The sequence below is a fragment of the Pangasianodon hypophthalmus genome, chromosome 1, assembly GCF_027358585.1.
Source record: "Pangasianodon hypophthalmus isolate fPanHyp1 chromosome 1, fPanHyp1.pri, whole genome shotgun sequence".
NCBI classification, from domain to species: Eukaryota; Metazoa; Chordata; class Actinopteri; order Siluriformes; family Pangasiidae; genus Pangasianodon; species Pangasianodon hypophthalmus.
The window spans coordinates 31,085,551-31,101,271 of NC_069710.1; the positions used below are offsets into that span (position 1 = coordinate 31,085,551).

Here is a 15,721-nt window from a genome sequence, read left to right on the forward strand (position 1 = left end):
CATTAACTGAAGCTCTTGACCTGTATCCGTATGATTTTATGTACTGTGCTGCTGCCACATGATTGGCTGCCGGCAGGTGTACAGGTGTTCCTATTAAAGTGGACAGTGAGTGTATTTTTTTAAATTCTATGCTGTGATTACCGAAGTGTGAATTTTTTTGGAATACATACAAAAATAGCAAAAATATAACAACAAACAGTATCAGAACAAAATGTTATAATTTCTATTAATATTTTATTGGGATATTTAAACAATGTGTTTATTTTATCAGGCAATTTTTGGTCTTTCTTTCACGTCTTTCCATAAGATAGTGTCTGGTCCCATGGAGTCATGTCATTCTTGTGTAACACATTAGCTCGCTGACAGCATGCGACAGCAATACGTCACAAGAAGTAGAGGAAAATTTAGTTAAACTGATTAAAATCTAGTTGTTAAAAACCCAGCTGCCATTTTTTTAACAAGAATGTGACAGGTATTTTAAAAGACAGCAGCAGACCACCGCATGTCACTACTCATTCCAACAATGCCATTAAGACCATTTTTGCCATTAAAGCTATAGGCTGTGACAAAATCTAAATATAATTCATAATGTAAAATATAACATACTTCTAATACATTAAAAATATCTTTGTGTTAGTATACAATGAGAGAAACAAGGCTGATCATGATGGTGAGAAAAGCTAAAACTACGAAACATGTCACAACTTTTTTACTTCACAACCCGGATGCTATAAAGTGTCTGATTGTAAATTACATGAAACATTACATTTTTTTTTTACTTTACTTATGTCCTTCATGATTCTTTATCATTCACAAATGCCAGGCAAATTAAAACTGTTATTAAAATGATTTTTAAAAAATTAAAACTGCATAGCGAAATTTTTTCTAACAGTCGCTGAAGCGTGTTCAAGTTTTTTGTGAAGAGGCGTAGTTACCCTAATAGAGAGCGAGACCAAGCTGCTTCACAATCTTTTCCAAACTATATGAGGCACACAATTATGATAAAATAACATAAAATAAAATACTGGCATTGTATTATAGCACTACATACTATATTTTAGCATTACTTTGAGTATAGAGTTAACTTTCCACATGGTTGTGCTGGTTAACTTTTGACCTTTGTTACATTTTACATTTTCAACTTAAAAATGTTGTTTTTTTTAAATAAAGAGTGAATGTACTCTCTTCATGCACCTTCAAAACAGTGTTTTTTTTTCACAGCCTCTCTGAGTTCCAGACAAGATTTGCACTAAATACCACATCAGATCTACAGATAGTGTTGAACTGGACATGTTGTGTGCACTAGGACCCATGGTCAGTTGTGTTAGTTAGTTTCTCCTTATTAAAGTGAGCATCTGGTTCGTTTCTTTCTCCGCCTTAATGACAGATGGCCACCAGGAGGCGCTTGAAGTCTCCACTGCACTCAGAGCTGATGGCTTCCTTCAGAGGCACGTCGTATTTCTCCAGGTACATGTCCTTAATCGTCTCCAGATCGATCTGGGAAACACAGAGAGCGATTCGGTATATGTGCAATACAGAAGCGTGACAGGTTTAGGTGTGGTGGCATGTGAAACATTTTTAAAGGAATAGTGCAGGGCATTACAGGTTTCAACATACATTATTAAATTAGAATAATCATAAATTATTGGCTAAGAAACTTGACTAGTTATTAAAGGTGAATAAAAATAAACATTCTTTAGAGGGTCTGCAGCAGGGGGCTGTTATTACATGCTGTTAAATCATTACCTCCTCCAGGATGCTAATAATTACGGTTACACGTATATACAAATAACAGTGATTAAGATGTTCAAATAAACTTCAAACAGATTGTGGATTTGCAGTGGCTCTCAGAAGAGAGGTTTAATTTCTCAGTTGGGATACTGGAGAGTGAAAAGGGCCCAGGCCCATGTAGGGGTCCTACCTCGGAGCGTCCGACGATGATGCGAATGAGGGTGTCCTCATCAGTGCCTGCTCCCTTCATGGCTGCATTCAGACGCCGAGCAAAGTACAGCTGCGGATTCTTAGCACATCTCACTGTAGGAACAGAGCCAGATCATAACGCACTTATAGTGTACTGAATATGATAACATTCAGAGCTCCAATCAACACTTTGTGTGTGTGTGTATGAGTGTGTGAGTGTGACTACTCTATGATGGTGAGCGAAAACCGGGTGTTGGCTTTACTGTGGTGCATACTAACTTACATACTAACAAACAAACAAATAAAAATTGAGAAATAACCAAATAGAGAAGAAGATATTTCATTTTCTTCTTCTTTTTTGCCTTTTGTTTGTTTGTTACAATTGGCAGAGACATCACAAAATACATCTAAATCTGCACTCTTAAAAATTTTGAACACTTAAGAGTTCTTAGGTTGTATGAAAAACCCTTCTGCAAAGTATCTTCCAAGTGGAAGTCTAAGAACCCTTAATTATCCAATGAACCCTTAAAGAACCCTTGAAAACCCCAGCGTATACTCTACTAAAAAATTGAAACCTAAAAGTTTTTTTTTTTTTTTGTCCCTCCGAGGGGACCCTCAAACCGTCTATGCAGAACCCTGTCTGATAGGGTTCTGCATAGGAGCAATTTTTGGAAGCTAAGAACCTTTAATTCTACAATGAATCCTTAAAAAGCCTTTTCTCTAAATATATAGAACCCTTAACGGTTCTTCAGTTGTCCCTCTGGAGGAACCCTGAACGGTTCTGTGTAGAATCCTATGATGAAGTGTTTTAGTATCAGAAATGGTTCTGTGTGGGATCATTTTTGGAAGCTAAGTTATGAAATGAAACCTTAAAAACTATCTTTTCTAAGAGTGTATACTCTTAAAACATTTTGAACCCCTAACAGTCCTTCATTTGTCCCTCTGGAGGAACCCTTAAATGTTCCATGTAGAACCTTATGACAGTGTTTTATTATCTGAAAGGGTTCCATATAGAACTTGTTCTAAATATTACTTGGGTAAGTGTGGGGTACAACCTGCAAAATCCTGGTCATTATTTTCTTCTTAATACCTAGAACCTGTCAGGTAACGTGTCGCTCTTAGAAAAAAAAAATATTTTCAAGGGTTCTTTAAGGGTTCATTGGATAATTAAGAATATTTTGGAACCTTTCTGAAAGGAAACATACTGTTGATCTACATAGAACCTTTAAGTGAACCTCCAGAGAGAAAAGCATGTCTGGAGCATATCTATGATCCAGTTTTTAAATCTGTATTTTTAATATTATGCGCCAGTGTACTGGAGTGCCAATACATTTTTACACCCCTGTGGAGCCTTAAGGCCACTTAGCAAGCACCCGGTTCTTCTCCAGCACAGACAGCTGACCTTCATTCATCTTTAATCCTCACCCAGTGCGATGTAACACTTCTTCAGCGTTCCTGAAGTTTCATTCTCGATAACATCCAGAATCTCCGTTCCAGAAATCTAAGACAGTTTGGGGATGAAACACGATCTGTGAGTGACGTGATCTCTCTCAGACACGAGACAGCAGTGAGACGCTTCTGTTATTCAGACTGTGTTACAACACACTCACGGCTTCGTAGGCTTTAAACATGGTCTGGAGCTGCAGGTAGTTCCTGGTGGCCAGGATGTAGCTGAACGTCGACTCGTCTGTGCCGAAGCGGGCCCTCTCCAGCCTGAGGACATGACGGAAATCAGTTTTATTTACACTCAGTCACTAGACTGGATTACGTATTGTTATATTTTGTCAACGAAGTCAATTTTAAGAAGATAAAAATTTCAAAATAATAATATTGCCTGATACAATTTAATACTGCCAAAAAAATAACCAGACATTAATAGTTTAGTTAAACAGGGCTAGGAAAATAAACACTTGGTGTCATGCTGTTATAGGAAAATAATCATCAGCAAGGTGGTGTGATGAAGCAGAGTTACTGTTACCACTCCGAAGTTGATTATTTTCCTATAACAGCACATCTGAAGCGTTTTCTTCCTCTTATACTGCAGCAATTTGCAAATAAAGATATTTTGCTCATAAGCAACTTCAAACTTTAAATTTTCAAACATTAGTACTGCAGCAGCCAAAAAACCTACCTAACAATGTCGCAGCCTTCCAAAAGCACATGCATTAACTGCAGCTTACACAGTATATGATCTGTATTCACACAACAGCGCCCACTAGTGGCACTCTGTGTATTCAGCTGATTGTTAAAACAGCATTGTAATAAAAAAAAAGAGATTTCAGCCTGATGCCAAGACAACGAAACCTTAATATCATTCAGTTTATTGTCTATAAAATGTATTTATTAATATCTAGAACACGGTATATTTAAATCAGTGTGTGAGCAACATGAAAAAATATCATGACACTCAAAGCAAATTTCTATATACGCATTTTATATCTATAGATTACTGATACATTTATATTTACATTTACTGAGTACTGAATACTGAGAGATTAAATTTAGTTTCAATTAATGTATTCAGAAATAAATTTCTCACTGAAAATGAAGAAAATTATTATTTTTTTTAAATATTGTAAATATTCAATAGAATTTTTTTTGACATCATCAACTATTTCCAATCAGAGTTTGCTGTTATTAAAACTTTAAAACATTGTCAGTCTCAGAAAAGTGTTTAGTGTCCTTCGTAACTAATCCCAATATTGGTATTATATCAAGATAACGCTCAGCCCTAATCTGTACACATGGAGTTGCCAGTTTATTAGGCATACTGATCCAGTAACTAGCAAAATTCTACAAAAATGAGCTATAAACTAAAAATGTGAAAAACATGTCCTACCTCAAACAGAGACAAGGCGTCTTGTTCAGCCAGAGCCTCGTCCACTTCATAGCTCTCATCTCGATTTCCCTAAAGGAAAAACCCGCAGTAGTAATAAGCACACTCCAAAAATATTTCACCCCACAGGACAGAGGGAGAGAACGCATAAGTGTAGATGAAATCACAATGCAGTTTTTGTGCTTTTTATAAATTGTAATTGTAAATTGTTGATAAAATTGCTGAGGCATAAGAGGAATAAAACACTTCAGGGCATGCAGTTAAACAAAAATAATCAACGTAACAGTAACTCTGCTTCATCACACCCCTGTGTTGTTGATTATTTTCCTGTAAAAGCATGCCCCCAAGTGTTTTATTCCTCACTTGTTAGTCAGTTAGCACAGTGGTAGCTCAGTGGTTATGGTTACGGGTGGAAAGTTGTTCCAGAACCACAGACAAAGCTCCAGGTGGAGTTGGGGGTGTTTTTGTATCCCGCCTCATTTACAAGATGCTTCTACGCTGAATCACAGAACTCCTACAGTTAGTCCTTCAGCCAGGCTCTTAATCATTCTATGATGTGTAATGATTTATTTAATAAGAAATACAAAACTCTACTCAAATCAGGAGTTTACACATTATACATTTATTAGCTAGACTTCTGGGTAAGTAAAAAGTTCAGAGGTGCTGCACATAAACACGTTCTGAGACTTTGCAGAACCGAAAGTCCAGGGGGTTGGAGCTGGATTAGATCCAGCTCCTCCCATAACCCTAGCCCTAACCCCTAACCCCTAATCCACACAAAGATGTACAACACAAAACCATTTAACACACTGAATTTTCTCCTCACCCTGGACTTTTTTATTTTGACTCTGCTAGGTGGGAGGGGCTAGATCAGGTCCGACTCCACCCCTTGGACCTTTTTTTTTTTTTTTTTTTTTCCTCTGCCGAGGTAGGAGGGGCTAGAATCAGGTCCGACTCCACCCCTTGGACCTTTTTTTTTTTTTTTTTTTCCCTCTGCCGAGGTAGGAGGGGCTAGATCAGGTCCGACTCCACCCCTTGGACCTTTTTTTTTTTTTTTTTTTCCTCTGCCGAGGTAGGAGGGGCTAGATCAGGTCCGACTCCACCCCTTGGACCTTTTTTTTTTTTTTTTTTCCCTCTGCCGAGGTAGGAGGGCTAGATCAGGTCCGACTCCACCCCGTGGAGTATTTGTTCTGCAGGGAGGAGCACTTGGGCATGTTTTGGTTGCCTGGAAATGACTAGGCTAGAAAGTGGTTTCTCTGGTTGTTAATAGCCCAGAAACAGGATTATGCCGAGCGCCTGGGCTACTGATTCGTTCACCACTGTGCACAGAAACCAGCGTATGACCTCTTCACTCTATTGCACACTGCTGGAAAGTGAAGCATTACTGGCATTCATTAACAGGAAAGTGAAACACAGGCCTTCAGTCTGCCGTGTGTTATTGAACTCCGGTCTGTAATCAGATCTGGCAGGTCTGGAGGAAGAGGGAGTTCAGGAAAGTGACAGTCAGAAGGAGCTCGGTTTCGCTCCACAGAGCTAACTCACATGGCTCTTATGAGAAAATTAGAAGGTTACGATAGTGTTTTAGAGCCACTGTTCAAAAATTCAAAATACAAGATTTTGAGAATATTGTTGTAATATTTGGAGAAAAAATCTTATTATCTGATATTATGAGAAAAAAGTTTCAATATATTGAAGTCATAATATATGATGTAATAAAAAAGTTGCAATATTTTGAAAATAATGTCATAATATTTGAAGAAAAAAGTCACAAATAACAAATTCATGATATCTGATATTACAAGAAAAAACGTTTATATTCTGTGAATTAGTCATAATATTGAGAGAAAAATGGCATAATATATTGAGAAACAAGTCTTTATATCTGATGTTATATCACAATATTTCAAGAATAAAGTGGTAATATATTGAGTAAGTCATAATATAACAAGAAAAAAATCATAATATGATGTTAAATAGAAGTAATAGATAAAGAAATAAATCGCAATATTTAAATAATAAAGTCATAATATTTCGAGGAAAAAGTCATAATATTATGAGAAAAATGTTAAAATATACTTTAGCACTGTTTTTACAAATAAAGAAATGCTTAAACATGACTTTGTTTTTCAAAAAATTATTACTTTATTCTCAAAGTATTGTGACTATTTTTCTCATAATATCTGATATTTCAACTTTTTTCTCAAAATGTTTTTACTTATTTATTTTTTTTATTATGATTTTATTATTGAAATACTGTGAATTTTCTCTTAATATTGCGACTTTTTCTTCGGAATATCAGATATTATGACTTTATTTTCTATATTTTCCCGAATTCTTGCACTTTTACAATTTTTCTTCTTAATGGTCCTAAAACACCGCTGTAGAAGGTGTGTGTACCTCGAGGAGCAGAGTTAGCAGCCTCCTGACATCACCGCTGGTGTCTCCGGCGACATCCGCCTCCAGATCCCGCTCATGCACTGCAGAGAAGATGATTAGAGTTTGCTCATCAAGCAGGCCGTACCTGTTACACTGCAAACCGAAACCCAATACACTGAGCGCTTAGAGGCATAAAGTCAAAGGTACATATTTATCTTCTCACAGACAAAGCGCTGAGCTTTTCCTACCTGTGACTCTAATAATGAGGATAAAGAGAGCTCATATGAGATTTATATATGTATACACATGTGGATTTATATTTATATACACATGTGGATAGCTGTATATTTAGGCTTATAATGATCGTAGTGTGTGTTGTGCTGTATGCAATGTCTTGTGTTGTCTTTATTGTATTGTCCGCATTGTACAGATTCTTACTCAGCATTTATTTATTGTCTTTTACGTTACTGTCCATTTTAAACTGTCACCTTTTCCAACTTTTGCACTACATGTTATCTGTAATGTTGCACCAAGGCCACGGAGAATATTTCATTCTAGTGTATACTCATACATGGCTAGAATGACAATAACACTGTCTAATCTAATCTAAAAAACTGATCTTCAGTAACACTAAACCTAATCACCGCACTGATTTGAATGCAGATCCATCACATGACTTACATGGAGAACAGAACTGTAGTGACAATGCAGCTGTGTTAATCCAAAATTACACAACAAAAACGTCTATACAAAACACACTTCTGTCCCTACCTTGAAAGTAGGTTTCGCTGTAAGTAGCAATATCCTGCAGGAAGTGAGAAAAGAAGGGGAAAAAGTTGTCAAATACAACAGCAACAACAAAAAATAATTTCTGAATACATTAGACTTATGAGATTCTAAAAAATGAGCTAACTGAGTATACATATTTAAAGCTTTACATCAGAACACTGCTATATACAAATGTTCAAATGGAGTTGACTTTAAACGAAACAAAAACCTCTTTGATTTTCTTGACAAAATTCTTAATATTTCCCTGAAGAAAGAATTAAACCTTGCACTGCAGTTTTATTTAAGCAATAGAAGAGCATTTCTGTATAAGACAGGAAACATGTTAGAGCTCATATCATCAATATCCTCATCATCACAACCCAGGAGAGTGCTATCACTCTTACTGTGGAAAGTAAACTGAGTGTAAAGTAAGACGTTTCTCATGCTTCTGAGACGTACAGCATTGGAGGCAGTGCAGAGGATCTCCACCAGGACGTCCTCGTCAGTGCCAGCTCCTTTCATCGCCTTGCGCAGCTCCTTCACGGCAAACACGTGCGGCGGGTCCAGCATGGCGAGGATGGCGTTCTCGAAATTCCCCGACAGCTCGCTCTTCAGCACGTCCACCAGCTCCTGAACACATCGCAAAGCACAGAGACGCACCTCTTTACACTCCTCAGATTCTTTCTGTTCTTCCTGCACCTCTCCTTTACATCCTGGTCAGTTCATCTTGCTGTCATAAATAATGTAATATCTACAGATACTAAAGTTCTCATTGTGTTTTTTATCAACATGATGAAATGCTCAGGGGTCACTACTAGGGCCGGGCCGATATCACAAAACTATCATATCGTGATTCTCAAAGAAATCTCTAACGTACACATATGTATCATGATATATAGGTTTGCTATATAAAAATATATAAAATATAAAAATAATTGATGATTATTTAATATGTACAAAAATATTTAAATTTTTTATATGTATAAAAACAGCATTTTAATTGTTAAAAATAAACAAACACTTAAAAGCAGGAAGAAGAATTACAGCATCTTAACATCAAATCAGCTGCTTCCAGTTAGTTTGTAATTATATATATATATATATATATATATATATATATATACTATTATTATTATTATTAAGATCTCATCATATCCTTGATATTACAGAATATTGAGACATAATACTTCATGATAACAATATTATATCATCATACCACCCAGCCCTAATCACTATGTGTATATACATACACACACACACACACACACACACACACACACACACACACACACACACACACACACATATATATGTGTGTGTGTGTACAGTACACACACGCTAAAAGAAACTTGTTTGTTGAGGATGTTAAATGTCAAATGCATTATCTGTTATTTATTAATTTATTTATTTTTTATAAAAGTGCAATATATCGCTGCAGATTTAAATATTTGTGTCCAAGAGCTTTACGTGTTCGCTAACATTAGCTGAACTGAAAAATACAAATTCAGCCTGTAAATCTTTATAGGATTATTGAGACGATTTAGCTTTTCCGTTTTTCGTTTAAGAGCGAGCCTGAGCATAAAGCCTCAAGGGAAGTAAAGATGTGTGAAAGAAAAAGTGACAGCAACCTGTAACTCAGGAGAGGCATAAAGAAAAAAACACATAAACCTGAATCACTAAATTCAGATTGTTTTAATGTAATTCACAGCAAAAACTGCTGCTACCCAAACAGCACTGATGTTGGTGACTATTCTGTATATAAACTGATTATTTTAACAGAGTCATTGTTTTTAAAATGTCATACTTTTTAACTGTTAAACATAAAACAAGTTAGTTTCTTTTACAGCAGCTATAAACAGTCGTTCCCAGTCGTTATAGAAAACTTCACCACGTCAATGTTTTTCTTTTTAAAAAAAAACAGCACATTTTTTTAATCCGTTTAAGTGGAGTGTCCTCTATACAAGTATCTGTGTAAGTGGTTACTATAGAAACGATAACACAATATAAACACTACTCTCAGTACTGCTGCTACAGACAATTAATCAACACCTCCAGAGCATCCTTCTGTCCTTATGTACACAATCACAGATAATGATCAGACTTACATCATCGTATTTCTCGAAGTAAGCCTGCTTTATCTCCACGCGCTGAGCCGCACAGCGATTAGCCAGGATATCAATGATAGCTTTCTCATCAGTGCCTGAAAGAATGAGGAAGAAAATCAGATGGACACAAGACACTGTTGTCCTCTAAAACAGTAAGAGAAGGTCTTTGGGTCATGTTTATCTGAAAAAAGCTCCTGGAGAACATGTTTACTGAGAGAATCAATCAATCACACATGAGCAGAAGTACACTGTCTGAATGACAGCGTTGAGCTAGCGTGTGACCCTGCGTCCTGCGAGGACGCTGCAATTTTAAACCAGTACGTAAAGACTTCCTGTGAAAACACATGAGCATTGTTTCCATACTAAGTGCTATTTTTAGTTATAAAATAGCCAAAAGATTAAACAAAAAGAAAAAAAAAAACGCTCATGTTTCTGGAAGCTCAGGAAAAGAAATAAACTAAATCTATTATTTTGGTTAAAGACTGAATCATGTTTAAAAATTGAAATGTATAAAATATCTTTCATTTTTATGCAAACTAAAAGGACGTTCATTGTGTAGCACTTCTTCTATCAACACGTCACACGTATAAATATGCTTTAAATATGTTAAATATTTTGTTGGTGATTTCATGATGGACGTGCCGTTTGCGTCTCACATGGAATATTCCACAAGATCAACAGGAAGTTGCATCTTCCAAATTTCCTGAACATCATGGGAAGAAGTTTTTTTTTTCAGTTATATTGTGATGATAACTGATGAGGCCACTTCGATAGTACAACCCTTTTACACATACTATGGACTAAAAGTAAAATATTAATTTTAAAAAATCATTTCTAGTAACTTATTAGAATGTCCTTAATGTCCTGATGTTATTAGTATGGATGCTAGTTAACCACATGCTGTGTATCTGCTATCCTATAATTCTGTGCTAAACACACACACACACACACACACACCAAATACACACATACACACACAATCTGTCAGCAACACAAGCTTGTAAAAAAAATAATAAAAGTTTTTTTGCCTGGGAATTTTTTTTTTTTTTTGAACAATTTTTGACTAGTTAAATGCATATTTTCTTAGATTTCATGAAAAGAAGTTTCGATTTTAAGAGATACAGAATCGATATGGCACCTCAATCATGGAATCACATTTCTAAAAAAATCTTTTAGTAAATAATAATGATGTTAAAGAGACAGCCTACCTAAACCTTTGCAGGCTTTGCGGATGGCCTTGATGTCAGCCGTGACGTCAAACTCGTCATAAGGAACAATTGTTGGCTGTGAAATCAAGAAATCACATGATGTTACTTTAATTCTTTATTATCTTTATTTAATTCTTTATTATCTTATGATTATGATTTTGTACACTGATATAATTTGAAAGTGAGATGAGTGAAAGTGAAAGCACTGTGGTGGTGTATGTCATGAAAACATCCTCTCGTGAGCCTCCCACTGCTATTAGACTATACAAACAGAGCCAGACGAAGAAAAACAAAGGCGTTTCTGGTGGAGGCCTCTCTCTCTCTCTGTCCCTCTCTCTCTCTCTCTCCTAACAACACAATTCCAGACTGAGCCATTCACCACAAAGCTCAAGCCACCCAAACTATGGAAGGCCAAAGAGTCCATAAACAGCTTAAGAGACATTTCATACAAAAAAAGAAAAGAAAGGCAATCGCCTATTTTAACAAAGTAAAAATTACACAATGCTAAAAATGACACAGCTGCATCTGACCTGCAAAACAAACACATGTTAAAACAATCTTTAGCATCAGTTAAGCCGGTTTTACACTGTGACATTTCAGAGGTCTTTTACGATCATTACTTGTCACACTGTAGGAGATGATTCCAATAAAAAAATATACATTATAAGAAGTATTATCGAACTGTTAACAGCAAGGGTTGAGATTTGTACATGCAATATAGCAATATTCAAATCTTCCTCCAAAGGAACATCTGTTTTGAGATAAGTTAATGGGCAAGTGTCACAAGGTAGCACTATTAGGTCCTGGTTTACTAAAATCATGAATAACAAGTCCTAATTTGCTTGTGCAATCGAATGCATTGTGTGTGGTGTTTTGTAGGTGATTTACAGGTGAAGAAGGGCTGTGCAAATGACATCACATGCAAAGTAAGCACAGAAAACAATATGGAAATTAGGTTTTTGTTTTGTTTTTGCATGTGATATCAATACCTACAATGAGTTCGGATCTAACACAGACTCCCAAAAGAGTCAAAATGAAACTGAAACTCAAGCATAACCACAACTACAGAAACTCCAACACAAAAAACTAGGATATGAATATAAAACTAAAGCATGTGCAATTTGTTAATGAGGTAAATGTAAATATAAAACTTCTCAAAGCCTCTGTTTAAATTTCTGTCAGGATCTGCGGTGTGAACGTGTGACGAATGTTTAATTTAAAAACTGACTTTACAGTCGTCACTTATTGATAAGTCTGATTATTTTGAGATAAAGGAATAACTTACATGAACTTTCTCATCATTTTTTAGCTAGCAGCTTCTGCAAATTTATTACCTGACATTCAGACCCACTAATTTGCGCACTCAATCACTGTTCCCCATGTGACTTACAGGCTGCAGTACACAAATTATTTGCATAAACACCACCTTGTGTTTTGTACCTTCAGATAGAAATGCCTGAAGTTGCTTATTCGTTAAGAAAAACATGCGAAACCCCCATGTTATTTCCCTCATTTTAAAGACAAAATCCTCCATAGAGATTGTTAGTAAATTGTTTGTTTTGGATCTTGTTTTGTCTCCGCCCTTCTCTTGTCATTGGCCTGTTGACTAATGTGTGCACCTGTTCTATGTTTAGCCCTTATTTAGTTTATTTATTTAAACCTTGTTGTGTCTTAATGTGACTGCGAAGTCTTATAGTTCGTTTCTGGATCTTTAATTTCTGAACCGTATTTTCCTGCTTGTGTGTACATTTCTGATCATGGATTATTCTTGTGATGTTTCCTGTCTGTGTTCTTATCTCAGCCATGAACTTTGACAATGATTTCCAGATCTCCTCCCAATGAAAAAAAATAGAGAGTTTATGCATATGTGTCCTGCCTCTACTCATCATGTTACTATAGCAGACTGAGCAGTGGTCTACTTAGCACCCTGTCAAGTTCTGACAGATTAGCAGAGACACGGGCAGGTCCAAAAAAAAAACAATACAAAACAAACAAAGGCTTATAATGTAGGCCAGAGAGAGCAAACAAGATTTAGCAATGAGGTAAGTTAGCCAGTGAGCACATGTACAGAGGTAAACGAGACCTGAGAAATGAGAAAGGTTAAGTGGGTGTGTTTGCCAACAGATGATTCTGGGTGACCTTTCAGAGGATATGCTTCTGAAAAACATCCTCGCTTAATCACAGCCGGATGTTATGTAACTTATTTATCATGACTTACATGTATATGACGTCACTGGCTTTCTGTCTGCAGTCTGTCAGTAACACTGATTAACCAGTGTGTATGACGAGGAAATTCCTTATATGGAATTTGAGTAGTTTTCACGCTGGAGTCAAATCAACATCTTTTTTTTTTGGACATGTCTAAAAAAGGTAGGCTACATGTCTTCAGTGTCAGACCCAATTAAAGCCTTAACAACACTGTTTTTCCCTAAAGAAGCTCACTAACATACAATTAGCACCCACGTCTGGGTGTAGTAAAGTAGTAATAAAAATTAGTAAGCAAAAACTCAAAAGTAAAAGAAAACCACAGTCACAGTGGTTTTAAAACTAAAACTAAATGGTCTGCATTTATATAGTGTCTCTTAACCTAATGGTTCTACAAAGCGCTTTACACTGTTTCTCATTCACCCATTCACACACTCACTCACACACCAATGGTAGCAGAGCAGCCATGCAAGGCGCTAGCCTGCCATCGGGAGGAGCTCGGGGTTCAGTGTCTCGCCCAAGGACACTTGGGCATGTGGAGGGGCCGGGGATCGAACCGCCAACCCAACGAAATCTCATTTTAATCTCATGAAAAGAGATTTCATTTCATTAAAACTAAACATTTACAAAGCTTACCAATGCTGATCTAAGCTCCGCCCACAAGATGAGCTGGCATCACAGTCCTCGACTCACATCTAACATTACTTTTGTTTAAAGTCAGAAATGAAATCTCTTGCGAATGCAAATATCTTTGCAAGAGAACGCGTTGAAAGCATTGAAATATACCTTCCATCTCTTATTTTTTCCCTCACCATGTCCCTTAGAGGCTCCGTACGACGCTGATCACGCTGACCTGATTTTAGAAAAGTCTTTATGCTCATGCTTATGAGGAGAGACTGGAAATTAAACCAGAGGGCAGAACAACACCCAAGATTTTAATTCAGAAGTGAGGGAGCAAAAAAAAAGGTCCTTTTAGCAGTCTTGTTACAGGAACATTAATTTGCTGTGTTTATTATTAATCTTAGATTATGACCTGTGCTCCTGTTCCTGAGTGCTGGAGCTTTTGGCTTTCCACACTCCTCCTCCTGAGTCACAGCTCTGAGCTAACGGGAATTCCACAGAGGAAACACCTCCTCCTTTTCTCCCTTCTCCACCCTCATTCACATAAACCGCTAAAAGTCACGGTTTCATTATGTTTTTGAAGATTTTGAAAATATTGTTCACCATTACAATGTCTAACACGCATGCGCAGTCTAATAACTCCAGCATGTCCATGTGTGTGTTCATGTTTTTGGGGAGATATCCATGGTATCTCCAGCTGCGCACTTTTCCGAGTCAGAGTCAGGAATACGCTCTCTCTCTCTCTCTCTCTCTCTCTCTCTCTTTTCCTGTCTCGAGTGATTTTATTCCCTTTAGAAATAAACAGAGCGTCTTTAACCCCCTGCTGCACACGTCATCGCCTGATATTAACTTAAAGCAGTTCTCTTTCAGGAAAACTACCCTCGATCTGAGCAGTAAACTCACCTCTGGGCAGTAAAACTCAGTTTAAAAGAAGAGACAAACTCATTCCCACCTGACAGTTCCCCATTTTGGAAAATTTCCTCCGTCGCCTGAAGTCCGGTCAGGGATCTGTAATGGAGCTGCGCGCGACCAGAAAGAGGGCCGAGAGTTATAGCAGGTGACGTCATCATGAGTGGGCGATTAACCCTTTCATGGCGGCCTTGGGGGGGGAGGGGGGTTGGGGGTAGAAAGATTCAAGATTCAAGATTCAACATCTTTATTGTCATATGTACTTTGGTACAATGAAATTCTTCTTCTTTTTTTCCCCTCATGAGAAAGACTGTGTCGAAAGGCAACAAACAACAAATTACGAAGACAGTAAAAATACAAAAAAAATATACAATAAGGAACAAAGCAGGAAGAATTATAAAAAATAAACAGTACACAATAGCAAAAGTCAGTTTACAGAATACAGTCTGAATAAGAGAACCCATATGCAATAAGAACAGTGAACAATAAAAAGGCTTGACAGGATAATGAAGCAGGGCAAGTAGTGATAAAGTGTCAGTGCAGAGTGGAGTGTTTAAAGTGACAATGCTTCTTAATCCAATTAGTATGAAGTGTGTGTATGATAGTTCATTTGGTAAAGTGCAGGGTGCAGTTGAGCAGGAGGGCTGATCTTATCCTGATGACCCCAGTGGAAGCGGTAGTGGACGATGGCTATTGATCAGTGTAATGGCCTGCGGATTTGACCTACAGGTTGATTTTGAAGGTTGAAGCTGCATTCTGGTGGCGTTTTTAGA

At 36.9% G+C, this 15,721-nt stretch overlaps 1 protein-coding gene across 1 annotated transcript; it reads right to left on the bottom strand.

Moving 5' to 3' along the window:
- Nucleotides 1-214: 214 nt before the first annotated feature.
- On the bottom strand, nucleotides 215-15,130 carry anxa13 (annexin A13). The gene is made up of 11 exons (XM_053236757.1): nucleotides 14,992-15,130; nucleotides 11,214-11,289; nucleotides 10,006-10,100; nucleotides 8,360-8,530; nucleotides 7,904-7,937; nucleotides 7,154-7,233; nucleotides 4,751-4,828; nucleotides 3,531-3,626; nucleotides 3,346-3,421; nucleotides 1,922-2,034; nucleotides 215-1,497 (listed from the first exon to the last, which is right to left on the bottom strand). The coding sequence occupies exons 1-11, from the start codon at nucleotides 15,004-15,006 to the stop codon at nucleotides 1,378-1,380; spliced, it is 954 nt and encodes a 317-aa protein (XP_053092732.1). The 5' UTR covers nucleotides 15,007-15,130; the 3' UTR covers nucleotides 215-1,377.
- Nucleotides 15,131-15,721: the final 591 nt, after the last annotated feature.

Bases quoted from the DNA above. Each gene is read 5' to 3' on its own strand.
- anxa13 (XM_053236757.1), bottom strand. The intron at 4,829-7,153 runs GTACACACACCT...TTTTTCCTTTAG, and splicing joins TGCTAACTCTGCTCCTCGAG to GGAAATCGAGATGAGAGCTA. The intron at 2,035-3,345 runs GTGAGGATTAAA...CTGTTCCTACAG, and splicing joins GAAGTGTTACATCGCACTGG to TGAGATGTGCTAAGAATCCG.